This window comes from Urtica dioica, chromosome 4 (assembly GCF_054948205.1).
Source record: "Urtica dioica subsp. dioica isolate 48M chromosome 4, U.dioica_male_clone48M_v1_H2, whole genome shotgun sequence".
NCBI classification, from domain to species: Eukaryota; Viridiplantae; Streptophyta; class Magnoliopsida; order Rosales; family Urticaceae; genus Urtica; species Urtica dioica.
This window is the reverse complement of record NC_142759.1, coordinates 1,265,657-1,279,099: the sequence shown is the minus strand read 5'-3', so window position 1 is coordinate 1,279,099 and position 13,443 is coordinate 1,265,657. Positions and strand designations below refer to the sequence as shown.

General features: G+C 40.0%; 1 protein-coding gene and 1 long non-coding RNA gene across 3 annotated transcripts; one reads left to right on the top strand and one right to left on the bottom strand.

The window, feature by feature from the left end:
• The first annotated feature begins 727 nt into the window (after window positions 1–727).
• Window positions 728–6,934, top strand: LOC149399063 (putative disease resistance RPP13-like protein 1). The gene is made up of 5 exons (XM_089612691.1): window positions 728–3,930; window positions 4,023–4,041; window positions 4,105–5,789; window positions 5,942–6,347; window positions 6,726–6,934. The coding sequence occupies exons 1-4, from the start codon at window positions 1,061–1,063 to the stop codon at window positions 6,333–6,335; spliced, it is 4,968 nt and encodes a 1,655-aa protein (XP_089468817.1). The 5' UTR covers window positions 728–1,060; the 3' UTR covers window positions 6,336–6,347; window positions 6,726–6,934.
• Window positions 6,935–10,314: 3,380 nt separating this feature from the next.
• On the bottom strand, window positions 10,315–13,443 carry LOC149399062 (uncharacterized). 2 transcript variants are annotated; one of them, XR_016296612.1, is made up of 5 exons: window positions 12,701–13,443; window positions 12,111–12,387; window positions 11,521–11,591; window positions 11,157–11,432; window positions 10,315–10,944 (listed from the first exon to the last, which is right to left on the bottom strand). It is a non-coding gene; the product is annotated as an uncharacterized LOC149399062 (long non-coding RNA). The 2 variants fall into 2 exon arrangements; XR_016296611.1 differs by having other exon boundaries at window positions 12,111–13,443.

Sequence of the window (13,443 nt, the reverse complement as noted above, 5' to 3'; positions counted from 1 at the left end):
TGAAAAGACTCATGGAGTAAGTAGGGATGGCTTGAACAACGGCTTTTATAAGGATCTCTCTTCCTCCCGCCGAGAACATCTTAGCACGCCACGCAAGGAGCTGTTTCCGGATCCGGCACATGATGATTTATTATATTTTTAAATATTTAAAAGTTAACGGGTCGGGTCCCGGGTAACCGGGTACGGGATGGCTATTCCGTTACCCGTACCCGGACCCGTTAAAACCTTAACGGGTATTACCCGTTTACCAAAAAAGAACGGGTATTACCCGACCCGAATAAATCGGGTAACGGGCCGGAACGCGGGTAACGGGTCAAATTGCCATCCCTATCCGTCGAGGTGTGTGTGGGATTACCGCTAGACCAAGCTAGCTATCACAACCCATTCTTAATTATTGTAATAGAATATAGCAACCACTGTTTTGTGCATTATTTAATATAAAGACAATTTATATACAAGTTTTTGACGGTCGTGTTCACTCATTTATTTATTAGCATGTGTAGTCAAGACCGCACTATGAGTGTGAACATAAATATGCATTCAAAACTCGTTCAATACAGCCAATCAATGACAAGGTGAATAAGACAAGGGTACTAGCTGTAAAGGAGAACATGGCAGCTGGTAATGAAATATTATTGGATTTCACTTTCAGACATTATTGGTGAGGATTGATGACTCGCCTGGCCCACCACCATGACTCAATAAATATCATCAGCCATGTCAAGAATGAGCACCAGCCGAGACCCAAAAACACAACCTTATTATTTATTTATTATAAATATGGTAGTAGTAGTCAATAGTCAACCAATATTTATAAAGACATCTTTATTATTTTGTGGAGGAGAATGAAAGCATGTGGAGGAGAATGAGCATATCCTTTATTCTCCTTTCCATTCATTGGTTGTATTGAATAGTCTGATAGGTTCTTTTTTTATAAAATCAGCCTGAAAATATAATAGGGATATAAGAGTTTCTTCTGTCCAGCCCTGTTATTCTCTTCTTCGTCCAATACCATAAGAGTGAGTGAGTTGAGCTGTGAAGAAAATTCCAAAGTGGGAAGATGGCTGAAGCTGTGGTTTCGGGGCTGATTCAGACTCTGGTTCCCATGGCAATCGATGGAATCGGAGGGGAGTTCAAGCTGGGGAGTGGAGTTGAAGAAGATGTCAAAAAGCTGAAGACCAATCTTGTGCTCATTCAAGCTGTTCTTCAGGACGCCGAGCAGAAGCAACACTTGGGCAATGAAGCTGTGAAAATATGGCTTAAGGAGCTCAAGAACACTGCGGAGAAGATGGAGAACGTTCTGGACGAGTGGAGCACGGCTGTTCTTGAAGACGAGATCAAGAAAGAAGAAGACAAAGCTCTGGATAATTCTTCTTCTTCTTCTTCAGGCAAGAAAGTGTGTTTTCCAGTTTCTGTCTCTTGCTTCTCTTCAACAAAAGATCGCCTCGTTATGTACCGTGATATTGCTCACAAAATTAAGGAACTTAATGAAGAGTTGACTACGATTTTAAAAAAAAAAGATAGTTACAATCTCAACATAAACAAAGGTGTTGAGAGGCCTAGGCCGCCTCAGTCAATCTCCTTTGTCAATGAGACCAAAATTCATGGTCGAGACGAGGAAAAGAGTGTTTTAGTGAGCAAGTTATTGTGCGAGAGCAGTACCGATGAGGATGATGGGATATTGTCCCGTCATATCATCCCCATTGTGGGACCGGGGGGTCTCGGAAAAACTACTCTCGCCCAACTTGCTTATAATGATGAGGCAGTTAAGTCCCACTTTGATAAGCGAGCTTGGGTGTGCGTCTCCGATCCTTTCGACGACATCAAGGTCGCGAAAGCGATCGCTGAAGGCCTTGGAAGTAAATCTGAAAGCTCTGAACTGAATGCCGTTGTTGAACTCATCCGTGAGTCCATTGAGGGAAAAAGAGTTCTCATTGTCTTGGACGATGTCTGGCTTGAAAACCACAATAGATGGGAGAGTTTAGGAGATGTTCTTATGGAAGGGGGTAGCGGAAGCCGGGTTTTAGTGACCACGAGAAAGCAAGAAGTTGTGAGGATGATGGGAGTGCCCACAAACCAGATCATTTGTCTAAAAATGTTGAGTGAAGATCATTGCTGGTCGATTTTCAGACAATTGGCATTCATTGGGAAGGGAGACGAGGAGCGTCGACAGCTAGAACCAATCGGCCGGAGAATCGCTGCTAAATCGCGAGGCTCGCCTTTAGTTGCTAAGACTCTTGGAAGTCTTGTGCAGTTTAAAAAGACGACGAGTCAGTGGGAAGACATTTTGGGTAGTCAACTGTGGGAGTCTGCTAAAGTTAAGGAGGTTTTTGCTCCTTTTCTGCTAAGTTACTACGATCTTCCACCGTTGGAAAAACGCTGCTTTTTGTTTTGTTCGGTGTTTCCTCAAGACCATGTTATATGGAGAAATGATCTAATCGAGATGTGGATGTCTCACGGTTATTTAGGCCGAGGAGTAGAAGCGTGGAAACTAGGTCGAGATTGTTTCGAGACTTTGGCTATGCGGTCGTTTTTTCAAGAAATCAACGAGAACGTGCATACTGGAGCCGTTGAGTGCAAAATGCATGACATAGTTCATGATTTTGCCCATTTTTTGACGGGCGATGAATACGTTTATATGGAACTTGACGGAAAGGAGAAGAAGGCGGTGGTGGTAGAAGATAACACTCGTCACTTGACTCTCAATGGGTGTTTTCCTAATTCATTAGGAAATGCGAACAAATTGCGCACGCTTTTCTTCCTACCAAGTTGGAGCGGAGGCTTCGAAGAAGGGATGTTAGAGTCTTCTCAACTTACATGTCTTCGGACTTTGAGTTTGGAGAGTTGCGGGGTCAAAGAATTATCAGAGGGTATTGGTCTATTGAAAAACTTGAGATATCTAGACTTATCATTGAATGAGGAGTTGGAAGAATTGCCGAAGAAACTATTCGACCTCTGTAATCTAGAGACCTTGAAACTCAATAGTTGTTGGAGTCTAAAGGCACTACCAGAGTGCATCTCAAAACTAGTCAGCCTAAAACATCTCTACATTGGTGAGTGTGTGAGGTTAGAGGGGCTTCCGAAAGGGTTAGGAAAATTAAGTGGTTTGCAAAGTCTAGACTGGATAGTGGTGCCCAAGGAGAGGGGATCCTATCTACACATTGGAGATCTGAAACACCTTCAGTTTCGAGGGAGTCTAACCATCCAAGGGTGTGGAAATGTAGCGTTGACAGTGGATGATGTCGCAAAGCTGAACCTCAATGGCAAACCGCACGTGCTTAACTTGAAGTTGATCTTCAGACTCCGTTCTGAGTTTGTAGATAGCAACAATCACAACGACACCGAAATCCTGAGTTCCATTCATCCACATCCCAATTTGAAATCTCTGGAAATTGAGAATTATTTGGGTCTCACCTCGTCGCCCGCTTGGATGATGTCTCTTTCCAATCTCACCCGTCTTATATTAGATGGATTCGTGAATTGCGAGACTTTACCTCCGCTTGGGAAATTGCCTTCACTTGAGAGACTAAAGCTACTTGGATTTCCCAAGATGTGTAGGGTGGGTGAAGAATTCCTCGGAATCACTGAAGCCGATCGAGAGGTCATTTCATTTCCGAAATTGGAAGACCTTTCTTTATTTAAAAATCCGCAGTGGAGAGTGTGGGAAGGATGTTGCATAAAGACGACAACAAAAATCATGCCATGTCTACGCACCTTGACCATTCTCGAGTGTCCAAGCCTTGAAACACTACCAGAGTTTCTGAAAATGACGCCACTGCAAGAGCTGTACATCTATGACGCCACCTTGCAAAGGCAGTGCCAGAAAGAGGTCGGGAAGGAATGGCACAAGATTTTGCATGTCCCCAACATCCTCTTCGATGACAAACACGTGCAGAAATATGGTGTTTGGATTCAGACAGACGAGACGGAGTGAGAGAGCTTGGATCACAACAATCTATACACACGTCCCTGGTAATTTCTTCTCATGTGATTCTCGCAATGATGTTTTTGTTTTGAACAAGTGTATTCGATTTGATTTATGTAACCTTAGTTGATGATCATGATCGTAGACCATAGCTGGATTTTCTAATATTGGATTTCCAGGTGACCATCGCTTATGGGGCTTTCAATTTAACTTCTCAAGTTCGAGAACACCGATTGGAACAAGTTCGCCAAAGAGTAGAATCCTGGAAATTTGGTCGAGATTGTTTCAAGAGTTTGGCTATGCGGTCATTTTTTCAAGAAATCAATGAACAATTTGATGGAGACGTTGAGTGCAAAATGCATGACATAGTTCATGATTTTGCCCATTTTTTGACGGGCGATGAATACGTTTATATGGAACTTGACGGAAAGGAGAAGAAGGCGGTGGTGGTAGAAGAAAACACTCGTCACTTGACTCTCAAAGCGTGTTTTCCTAATTCATTAGGAAATGCGAACAAATTGCGCACGCTTTTCTCCCTACCAAGATGGGGTGGAGGCCTCGAAGAAGAGATGTTAGTGTTTTCTCAACTTACATGTCTTCGGACTTTGATGTTGGAGGATTACGGGTTGGAACAATTATCAGAGGATATTGGTCTATTGAAACACTTGAGATATCTAGACTTATCGTACAACCTTGAGTTGAGAGAGTTGCCGAAAAAACTATTCGACCTCTGTAATCTGGAGACCTTGAAACTCAATGGTTGTAGGAGACTAGAAGCATTACCAGAGTGCATCTCAAAACTAGTCAGCCTAAAACATCTCTACATATGGGGGTGTCGGCAGTTAGAGGGGCTTCCGAAAGGGTTAGGAAAATTAAGTGGTTTGCAAAGTCTAGACTGGATAGTGGTGCCCAAGAAGAAGGGATCCTATCTAGACATTGGAGATCTGAAACACCTTCAACCTCGAGGGCGTCTAACCATCCAAGGGTTTGGAAACACAGGGTCGACAATGGATGATGTCATGAAGATGAACCTCAGTGGCATCACAGTGTTGAACTTGATCTTCAGATCCTATTCCGAGTTGTTGGGATTCGTAGATAGCAACAATCACAACGACACCGAAATCCTGAGTTCCATTCATCCACATCCCAATTTGAAATCTCTGCAAATTGAGAATTACTTGGGTCTCACCGCGTCGCCCGCTTGGATGATGTCTCTTTCCAATCTCACCTTTCTTAGATTATATGAATTCGTGAATTGCGAGACTTTACCTCCGCTTGGGAAATTGCCTTCACTTAAGGAACTAGAACTAAAGAAATTTCCCAAGATGTGTAGGGTGGGTGAAGAATTCCTAGGAATCACTGAAGCCGATCGAGAGGTCATTTCATTTCCGAAATTGGAAGAGCTTGATTTGAGTTTCCAGCCGGAGTGGAGAATGTGGGAAGGATGTTGCACAAAGACGACAACAAAAATCATGCCATGTCTACGCAAATTGAGGATTACCTGGTGTGAAAGCCTTGAAACACTACCAGAGTTTCACGATTGGAGCACGGCCGTTCTCGAGTACAAAATCAAGAAAGAACAACACAAAGCTCTGAAGAATTCTTCTTCTTCTTCAGACAAGAAGGTGTGTTTTCCGGTTTCTTTCTCTTGCTTCTCTTCAACCAAAGCCGGCCGGCTCATTATGCGCCGCGATATTGCTCTCAAAATCAAGCAACTTAACGAAGAGTTGGCTAGGATTTCCGAAGATAAAAATAGGTATAATTTCAACATAAGCACTGTCGTTGAAAGGCCTAGGCCGCTTCAGACAACTTTCCTTGTCGACGAGACCAAAGTCCATGGTCGAGACGAGGAAAAGATTTTTTAGTAAGCAAGTTATTGAGTGAGAGTAGTATCGATGATGATGGGGGATCATCTCTTCATATCGTCCCCATTGTGGGATTGGGGGTCACTGAAAACTACTCTCGCCCAACTTGCTTATAACGACGAGGCGGTTAAGACCCACTTTGATAAGTGAATTGCGAGACTTTACCTCCGCTTGGGAAATTGCCTTCACTTGAATATCTGAGACTCGTCAAGTTTCCCAAGATGTGTACGGTGGGTGAAGAATTCCTCGGAATCACTGAAGCCGATCGAGAGGTCGTTTTGTTTCCGAAATTGGATGAGCTTCAATTTTCTTTCAGTTCGCGGTGGAGAGTGTGGGAAGGATGCTGTACAAAGACAACACAAATTATGCCATGTTTACGCACATTGAGCATTTTCGATTGTGAAAGCCTTGAAACGCTGCCGGAGTTTCTGCAAACAATGCCACTGCAAGAGCTGTCCATTAGATATTCTGAAACTTTGCATAAGCAGTGCAAGAAAGAGGTTGGGAAGGAATGGTACAAGATTTCGCATGTCGTGGCTGAGTGAGAGAACTTTCTGGTAATTTCATTTTGTCTTTTCTTCCTCCAAAAAAATCATGTTTAGTATTATTATACAGATCAAACACTTGCATTAGCTTTTTGAGTTTGAAGAAGAGTGTTCCATTTGATTCATGTAACCTTAGTTGATGATCATAGACCATAGCTAGATTTTCTAATATATATATGTTACTTATTAATTTAAAATGTCGTTCGAAAACTACGATTTCCAGGTGAGTCATTATGTAAACCATCGAACTTCCGAGGTTCGAGAACATCGACCGGAATGAGATTAATGAAAATTGGATACGGTGACAGTGACTCATGTAACTTAACCTGCAATTAGTTTCCTTTAATTCTAAAGCTAAATCCATTTTTTGTTTATTGAAAATTCTTGCAGGAGAACAGTAACGAACATGCAGCGATGGATTGCAAATAGTCTCTGTTTATTTACATCTTGTCACCTTGTAATATGAGCTGGTTCCGTTAGATCAGTCCAGGCTGGCGTGCTGGTTTGCGTGCGGTCCGCTGGTCTAAGGCTTCCAGGCTTCTTGTGACACTGAACCGAAATTCTTTCATGGCATGATTAAAATCGAGGGATTATTTTTACACCATTCCAAGCTTCTTCTTCCTCACTGCAATATTCAGTACATAGCATGTCATTTGGTATGCATAGAATCAATCGATTTATATGCGACGCATCGTCGGCTTTTATCAATCTACCGGGTGTGAATGGAATCGTTCAAGAAGCCAACTAAAGCTTGAAAAACTTGATCGTTTAACTTGAATGGAATCGTTCAATGCAAAATTTGCTCATGCCCTCTTCTTCTAAATGTATATATGCATATATATGTATAGATGACCCCTAATTATCCACTCACTAGGATGATTCCTCAATATCTAAGATCTTTAACAATAAGGCCATCGAAAATTTTTCTTTTAACAAAACTAGGAGCTTCCATAACAATTTTCTTAAACTCATGATTATCATTCCACAGTATCCAACATCTTTAACAAAAAGACCATTAAAAAAATTTCTTCTTGTGTCATCTTTTCTTCAATAAATAAGAAAGTCCCAATGTAGAAGCAAGAGACAATTTTTTTCTTTAGTCGGAAATTCAGGGATATAGCATTTCTTTCATGCTCTCTTCATCTAATACTCACAATTATATGATTCCCCGGTTAAAAAAATATATTCATGTGTCATTCTAGCTTCAAATAAATAAGAAAATTCCAATGCGGTATGAAATCATAATAGATGCAAGAGGCAGATCTTTTTTTAAAATCGGAAACTCAGGATATAACGGAATACCAAAAGATTCTACAACACTTCTTCCACTGTGGAAGAGGTCTGAGCATCAAGGATAGACTGCTCTTCCTCCGCCGGAGATTCTTCTTCGTCCGTCGTCGATCCCCTCCTCTCTTTCCATCGCCATGGATTTCGGGGAGAAAAGAAGAAAAAGCTCTGTCCGTGCCAAACAGACAGCTTAAAACGACAATCCTGGACACAGATATAAAAAAAGACATCGTTCGTTTCAGACAGTAAAAAACGACAGTCATAAAAAACTACATCGTCCACTATAAAACGACAACTTTCGATTCAGAATATAAAAAACGACACTCTTGAGAAACGACATCCTTAGTTTCAGAAACGAGAAAACGACAGTCTTGAGAAAACGACATCCTTCGTTCAGACTACAAAACTGACAATCTTAAGAAAAAGACATCCTTCGTTCCAAAATATAAATAACGAGTCCTGAGAAACGACATTCTTTGTTTCAGAAAATATAAAACAAGTCTTGAAAAAACTACATCATTCTTTACAGAATACTTGAGGAAACGACATCCTTCGTTTAAGAAAATAGAAAACGACATTATTTTTTCCGAAAATAAAAAACGACATCATTTATTTCAGAAAATCTAAAACGACATATTCTTCAAGAATTTATCAACACATTTCTCTCTCTCCCGCAGATCATTTTTTTTTTCAAACAGCAATCCATTACCGTACATTATATATCAAATCAGCACGCAATATATTTAGTTATTTTTCTTTTTCAGACAAAAAATATGAAGTCAACGAACTGAGTTAAAATTTCTTACAATGTGCTGGTCCCGAGACTTGTATGCGCTCTCACAAATGCTTCTCGTGCTCGTGAGTAAGTTGAAATCTCGAAGGATCTATAGTGAAAAATATGGGTTAGTTTCACCCAAAACGACACTTCATTTTACACAAATACAAGTTCTTTTTTTCTTTTTCTTTTTAAAGACTGTTCATTTCAATAAACTGGCAGAAGCCAGGAATACGTATGCTAATTAAATTAATAAAATATTAACCATACCTTTAACCTACCGAGCTCATTGTAGAACCACTGAACATCACACGAAATGACGTTAAAAAAAAAAAAAAAAAAAAAAAAAAACTGAGTGTGCAACTGATGTGACTCATTTACAGAAATGAGCGGCTCATATTCCTGTCAGCAATAATCAGATTCGAGGTTTCGTTTTCTAGTTAACCCATATGTGACACCAATGGTATAAAAATTCATTAAAATTCTTTTTAAGTCAAAGAGTGGACTGTAATATACAACATTAAAGAAGCCTAATAATCAAACCATTCAAGTTCACCAAATATTACATGGTTTGAGCTGAAGATTGGCCCTCAAACCACAAAAGTTTTCTACCGTGTTCCTCATCGCTCGGTTTCGTTTCTTTGACATAACACGAACACATGTTCTCCGCGACTTTAATAAGGACACATATTTTGGCAATGTAGGTCTCACTGGAAGTCAAGAGCAGCAAAATGAAACCCAGAGAATCATCAGCTCTATGAAATCAACACCCCCAAAATCACACTCTCGGAATTCATATAGCTCAGTACCAGCTCTGAATAACTCGGTAAAATGTACCTGCTTTGACCTTCTCAAGAGCTTCATACAGACAACCATTTTATATGCCTCTTCATACAGACAACAATTTTATATACCAATATAATAAAACCCTGTAACTTAAGACAGCAAAATGAGGCTAACTAAATCAGACTTGCGGTTTTTTTTTACTAGTGTAATAAAATAGTCAACTTTACTTTTGTTAGAATGTTAAACACAGAAAACAAACCAAATAGATGTAATTGTGGACCAACTATGGCCAATTCAGGTTTGCATGAGCTGTTGCTAAGAATAGATGTAATTGTGGACCAACAATATAAAAATGTTATAAGCACCTTTTAGAGAGAATATAATGAAATGAGAGAGAAAGGGAGAGACGAGCGTGTTCATCAAAGTAAACAAAACAAAAATCGTCCCAATTAATAGCACACGCAAGATCAGAACTTGGTTACAAACAAGAGGCCTCAAATTCGAACAATGAAGACAATGGTCAGGTCAGTGAAGCTAAACCTGCATGTTTGAGTTCTGATAACAAAACTAAAACATAACCAATACTCATCAGCCAGTTCAACTTTATAGGGCTATGTAATAAAACCTTGTGACTTAAAGACGGCAAATGAGGTAAATTAAACCAGGCTTACCTTTTTCTTGTGTAAGTAACGTAAAAATACTAGAAACAGGGATTGGAAATATAAGAAGTTTGAACATAATTCTCAGTTAAGCAGGTTATATAACAGAAAGAATAGAAGCTTCTCTTATCCTAAGCAATGGTCAACAGCAACAAGTTCGATATACACAATAGAGATGGGACCATAGAAAACGGGGATTGAAAAGTGCTGGGAATTCAGAGGCTAACTTTAAGAGGATGATACCAAACGTATCAATGACTGATATCTCTCAACAACAAAAAATGCAACAGTTACCTTCAATATGCTAAGCTGGAAAATGGTTGGCTATTTTTGGAGAGTGTCAAACTATAGTCAATTCAGGTTAGCATGAACTGTTGCGAAGAGGAGTAATTGTGGACCAACAATATGAAAATGGTATAACCATTTTTTTAGAGAGAATAAAATGAAATGAGAGAGAGAGAGAGAGCCCTGAACATAAAAGCAAGGCTTACATGAAGCAGATTAGATAGTTGATCATGAGGATCTCATCTGGTTTTTGGGAAAGAGTTTAAATAATCAAATCAGAGATATGAACAAACTATATATATCCATGCTTTCTATGTTCCAAAATTACAGTCAGGCAAACCCAAAATCTTCTTAATCAATGGAACACACAAGATCAGAGACTGATATGATAAACGAGGGATCTTAAATTCAAACAAAAAAACTTATAATATGGAATAATCTGTATATACACCTATTTTTTCAATGGAATTTGGAGGCGTCGGGATGGTGACCTGAACCTCGTGGACAATGAAGTCGCGTAACCGAATTCACCACAATTGTCTGTCTTCCGGACCGTGATTTCTGATAGAAACTAAACAAAAAGAAGAGCACAGAATATCATAAAAACCAACAATCAAATCAGAACTAAAACCAAACCTGAGTTATGCCAAGATCACTTCTTGGAGCTTCTTAATTGTTCTTTGTGACGCCATTTCCAACCACTATCTTTTTTTTGAAAATCATTTCCAACCACTATCAAATGCCCTCGTTTGATGATATATTTATTTCTGTGGTCCAAAGAGCCGAGGCAGATCCAATACATGGCCAGGACAGTTTGCTGGGGGATTTGGAAAGAAAGGAACAGTGACATTTTTCAACAGAGGTTTCTTGGGACAAATTTTTCAGAAATATAGGACTCTGAGTCTCTACTCTAGTTTTATTATCAAAATAAATATGGTAATGGAACAAGATATTTGGCTTCTATGTAAGGTCTTACGGAATTGATATTTTTATTTCCATATTTCTCATGCTTTTTAAAATTATCCAAACCTGAGAGAGTTGTTCCAAAGCAAGAGTATATTTGGCTCCATCTTGTTGCCGCCAATTGCTCATCACGTAGATTGACACAACCAACTCGAACACGCCAAGCTTCGGACGGGGGTTGGCACCGCGGCTATAGGCCATAAATTCAATATTTTTCAAAAATAACTATGTTTCTTCTTAAATTCGCACCCTAGAGGTCTGATCATCACCACAATCATAATTGTCCCCATCATCTTCTTTAAGACCAATTATACCCCCTCTCGAGTTAGAATCGCTCGCACACTGTATAATGTAAAAAAGAAACGAATAAAGTGTCAGCAAAAGTAAAGACTTGCGCTGCAAGAAAAAAAAATAAGAAGGTAAACCAAACCTTCCTCCGACCCTTTCTATGGCGGGCAAAGCGTATCTAAATCCACCGCCAAGTTCACTTCTAAAGCGTATCTAAAGCGTAACAAAACAATCAAATTAAAACCAAAACCAAACCGGAGCTATGCCAAGTTCACTTCTTCAAGCTTCTTGAGCCATGACAGTTTTACTTTTCTGTGGTTTAAGAGCCAAGATAAATAAGTAAAAGGATAGGATAGCTTGCTGGGGGATTTGAAATCAAAGTAACCGTGGCATTTTCAACAGAGGTCTTTTGGGATAAAATTTTAAGAAACATAGGACTTTGACTCTCTATGAGACTGGTCTGGTGCTATCTAGATTGCATTTTGTTTTGGTCTAACTGAATCCTTCTTCTTTCTCCCTCTTTTTTTTTATAAATCTAGTTTAGTTTCTTCAAAAATAAACAAATAAATTGTAATGCAACAAGATCTTTGGGTTCTTTGTAAAGTCTTGTGGATTTATTATTTTGGTTCCACATTACTCATGCTTTTATAATGAACCAAACCTGTGCAGGCAAGATTATGTCACGCCCTAAAATGGGCCGCTTTTAATAATTAAGAGATGCAAAGAGAGAACCTGTTGAAACTCGTTCGACAACATCCTCTTCAAATAGTTTTTTACCATGTTGATCCAGCGATGTGAAATACTGGCAAGAAATTATAATATAAAATTAGGGATTAAGATTATTGCCAAGATCTTGGACACAGAAATTAGAATTGAAAAGCTAAACTAAAGAACCATCCATGAACCATTATCCGTTATATGAAATGTAGGCTCTCCTGATTATGAGGTTTGAATCCGCCAGAATCTGAACCACTTCCAACAAACTTCCTCGTCTATTTGCACTATCAACCTGAAATAAAAAAATCAAAAACATGTAATCAATAAGAATAAATAATCTTGTTATTGGAAAAAAAAACATAAAAAGAAGGGAAAAGCTTCACTGGGTGTGGTCGTGTCTAATCTCTCTTCTCTACCCGAGCGAAGAAACAACCAATAATCAAGGGTTTAGTAATATGTAATCAAACTTGTGATGATATCACAAGAAATGAAGCACTATTAACAATAATCTAGGGTTTAGGCATGAAATTAGGTTCAAGAGCTCAAGTTCAATGCATTGGAAAACATTTCAGATAAAATAAACATTGTTTAGATAGTTCACATACAACGGTGGTCTTATTACTGGCTCTCTCAGATCAGACCAATCTTTCAAAGAGCGTCGATCTCCCTAGCCAAAGAAGGAGTCGAATGAATCAAACCTTTGTCGCAAAGCCTGTGTGAAGATATATTGGGTTAGAAATATATACAAAACAGGGAAAAAAAAGAAAATAAAAAAGGAAAAGAGAACACTCCCTATATACGGCTTCCTTTGTTCGAGAATGAGGATTCGAATCTATCAACCTAGTACAGCTCGATCATAGCGTGGCCCGATCGCCACTACGCCGCCGTGGTTCGCTTGGCTTCACCGGCACCGATTCCAATCATAGGCTCTACGGACGGGTACCGCTGCCAGATTCCGGCGACGGCGTCGTGGCTTCCCGGCGAACAAAAACCCCAAAAAACCGGAATCAGAGGTAGAATGTTAACTTTCTAGGGTTTGAGTTTGGTTTTCTAGGGTTTATACTCGTTCTTTGGGGGACGCGACGGGACTTATTTCTTTCCACAGCGAATCGCGCTCTCCACCCGCGCTTTTAGCCCGATCACCGCCGCTCAGTTCTTAGGCGTCTCCATCACCGGAGCCCCGGCAAAATCTCTCCGATCAACCAGCCGGAACGGGTTGAGACCTGGCGGTGGTGCGACTTGGCCTCGCGGACAACGCCGCTCATCGACACCACCAAATCCAGGCTCTGCAGATGATTGAAAACCCATTGCCGGCGAGATTCTTTTTGCCGAGGTCGGCGACGGCGAT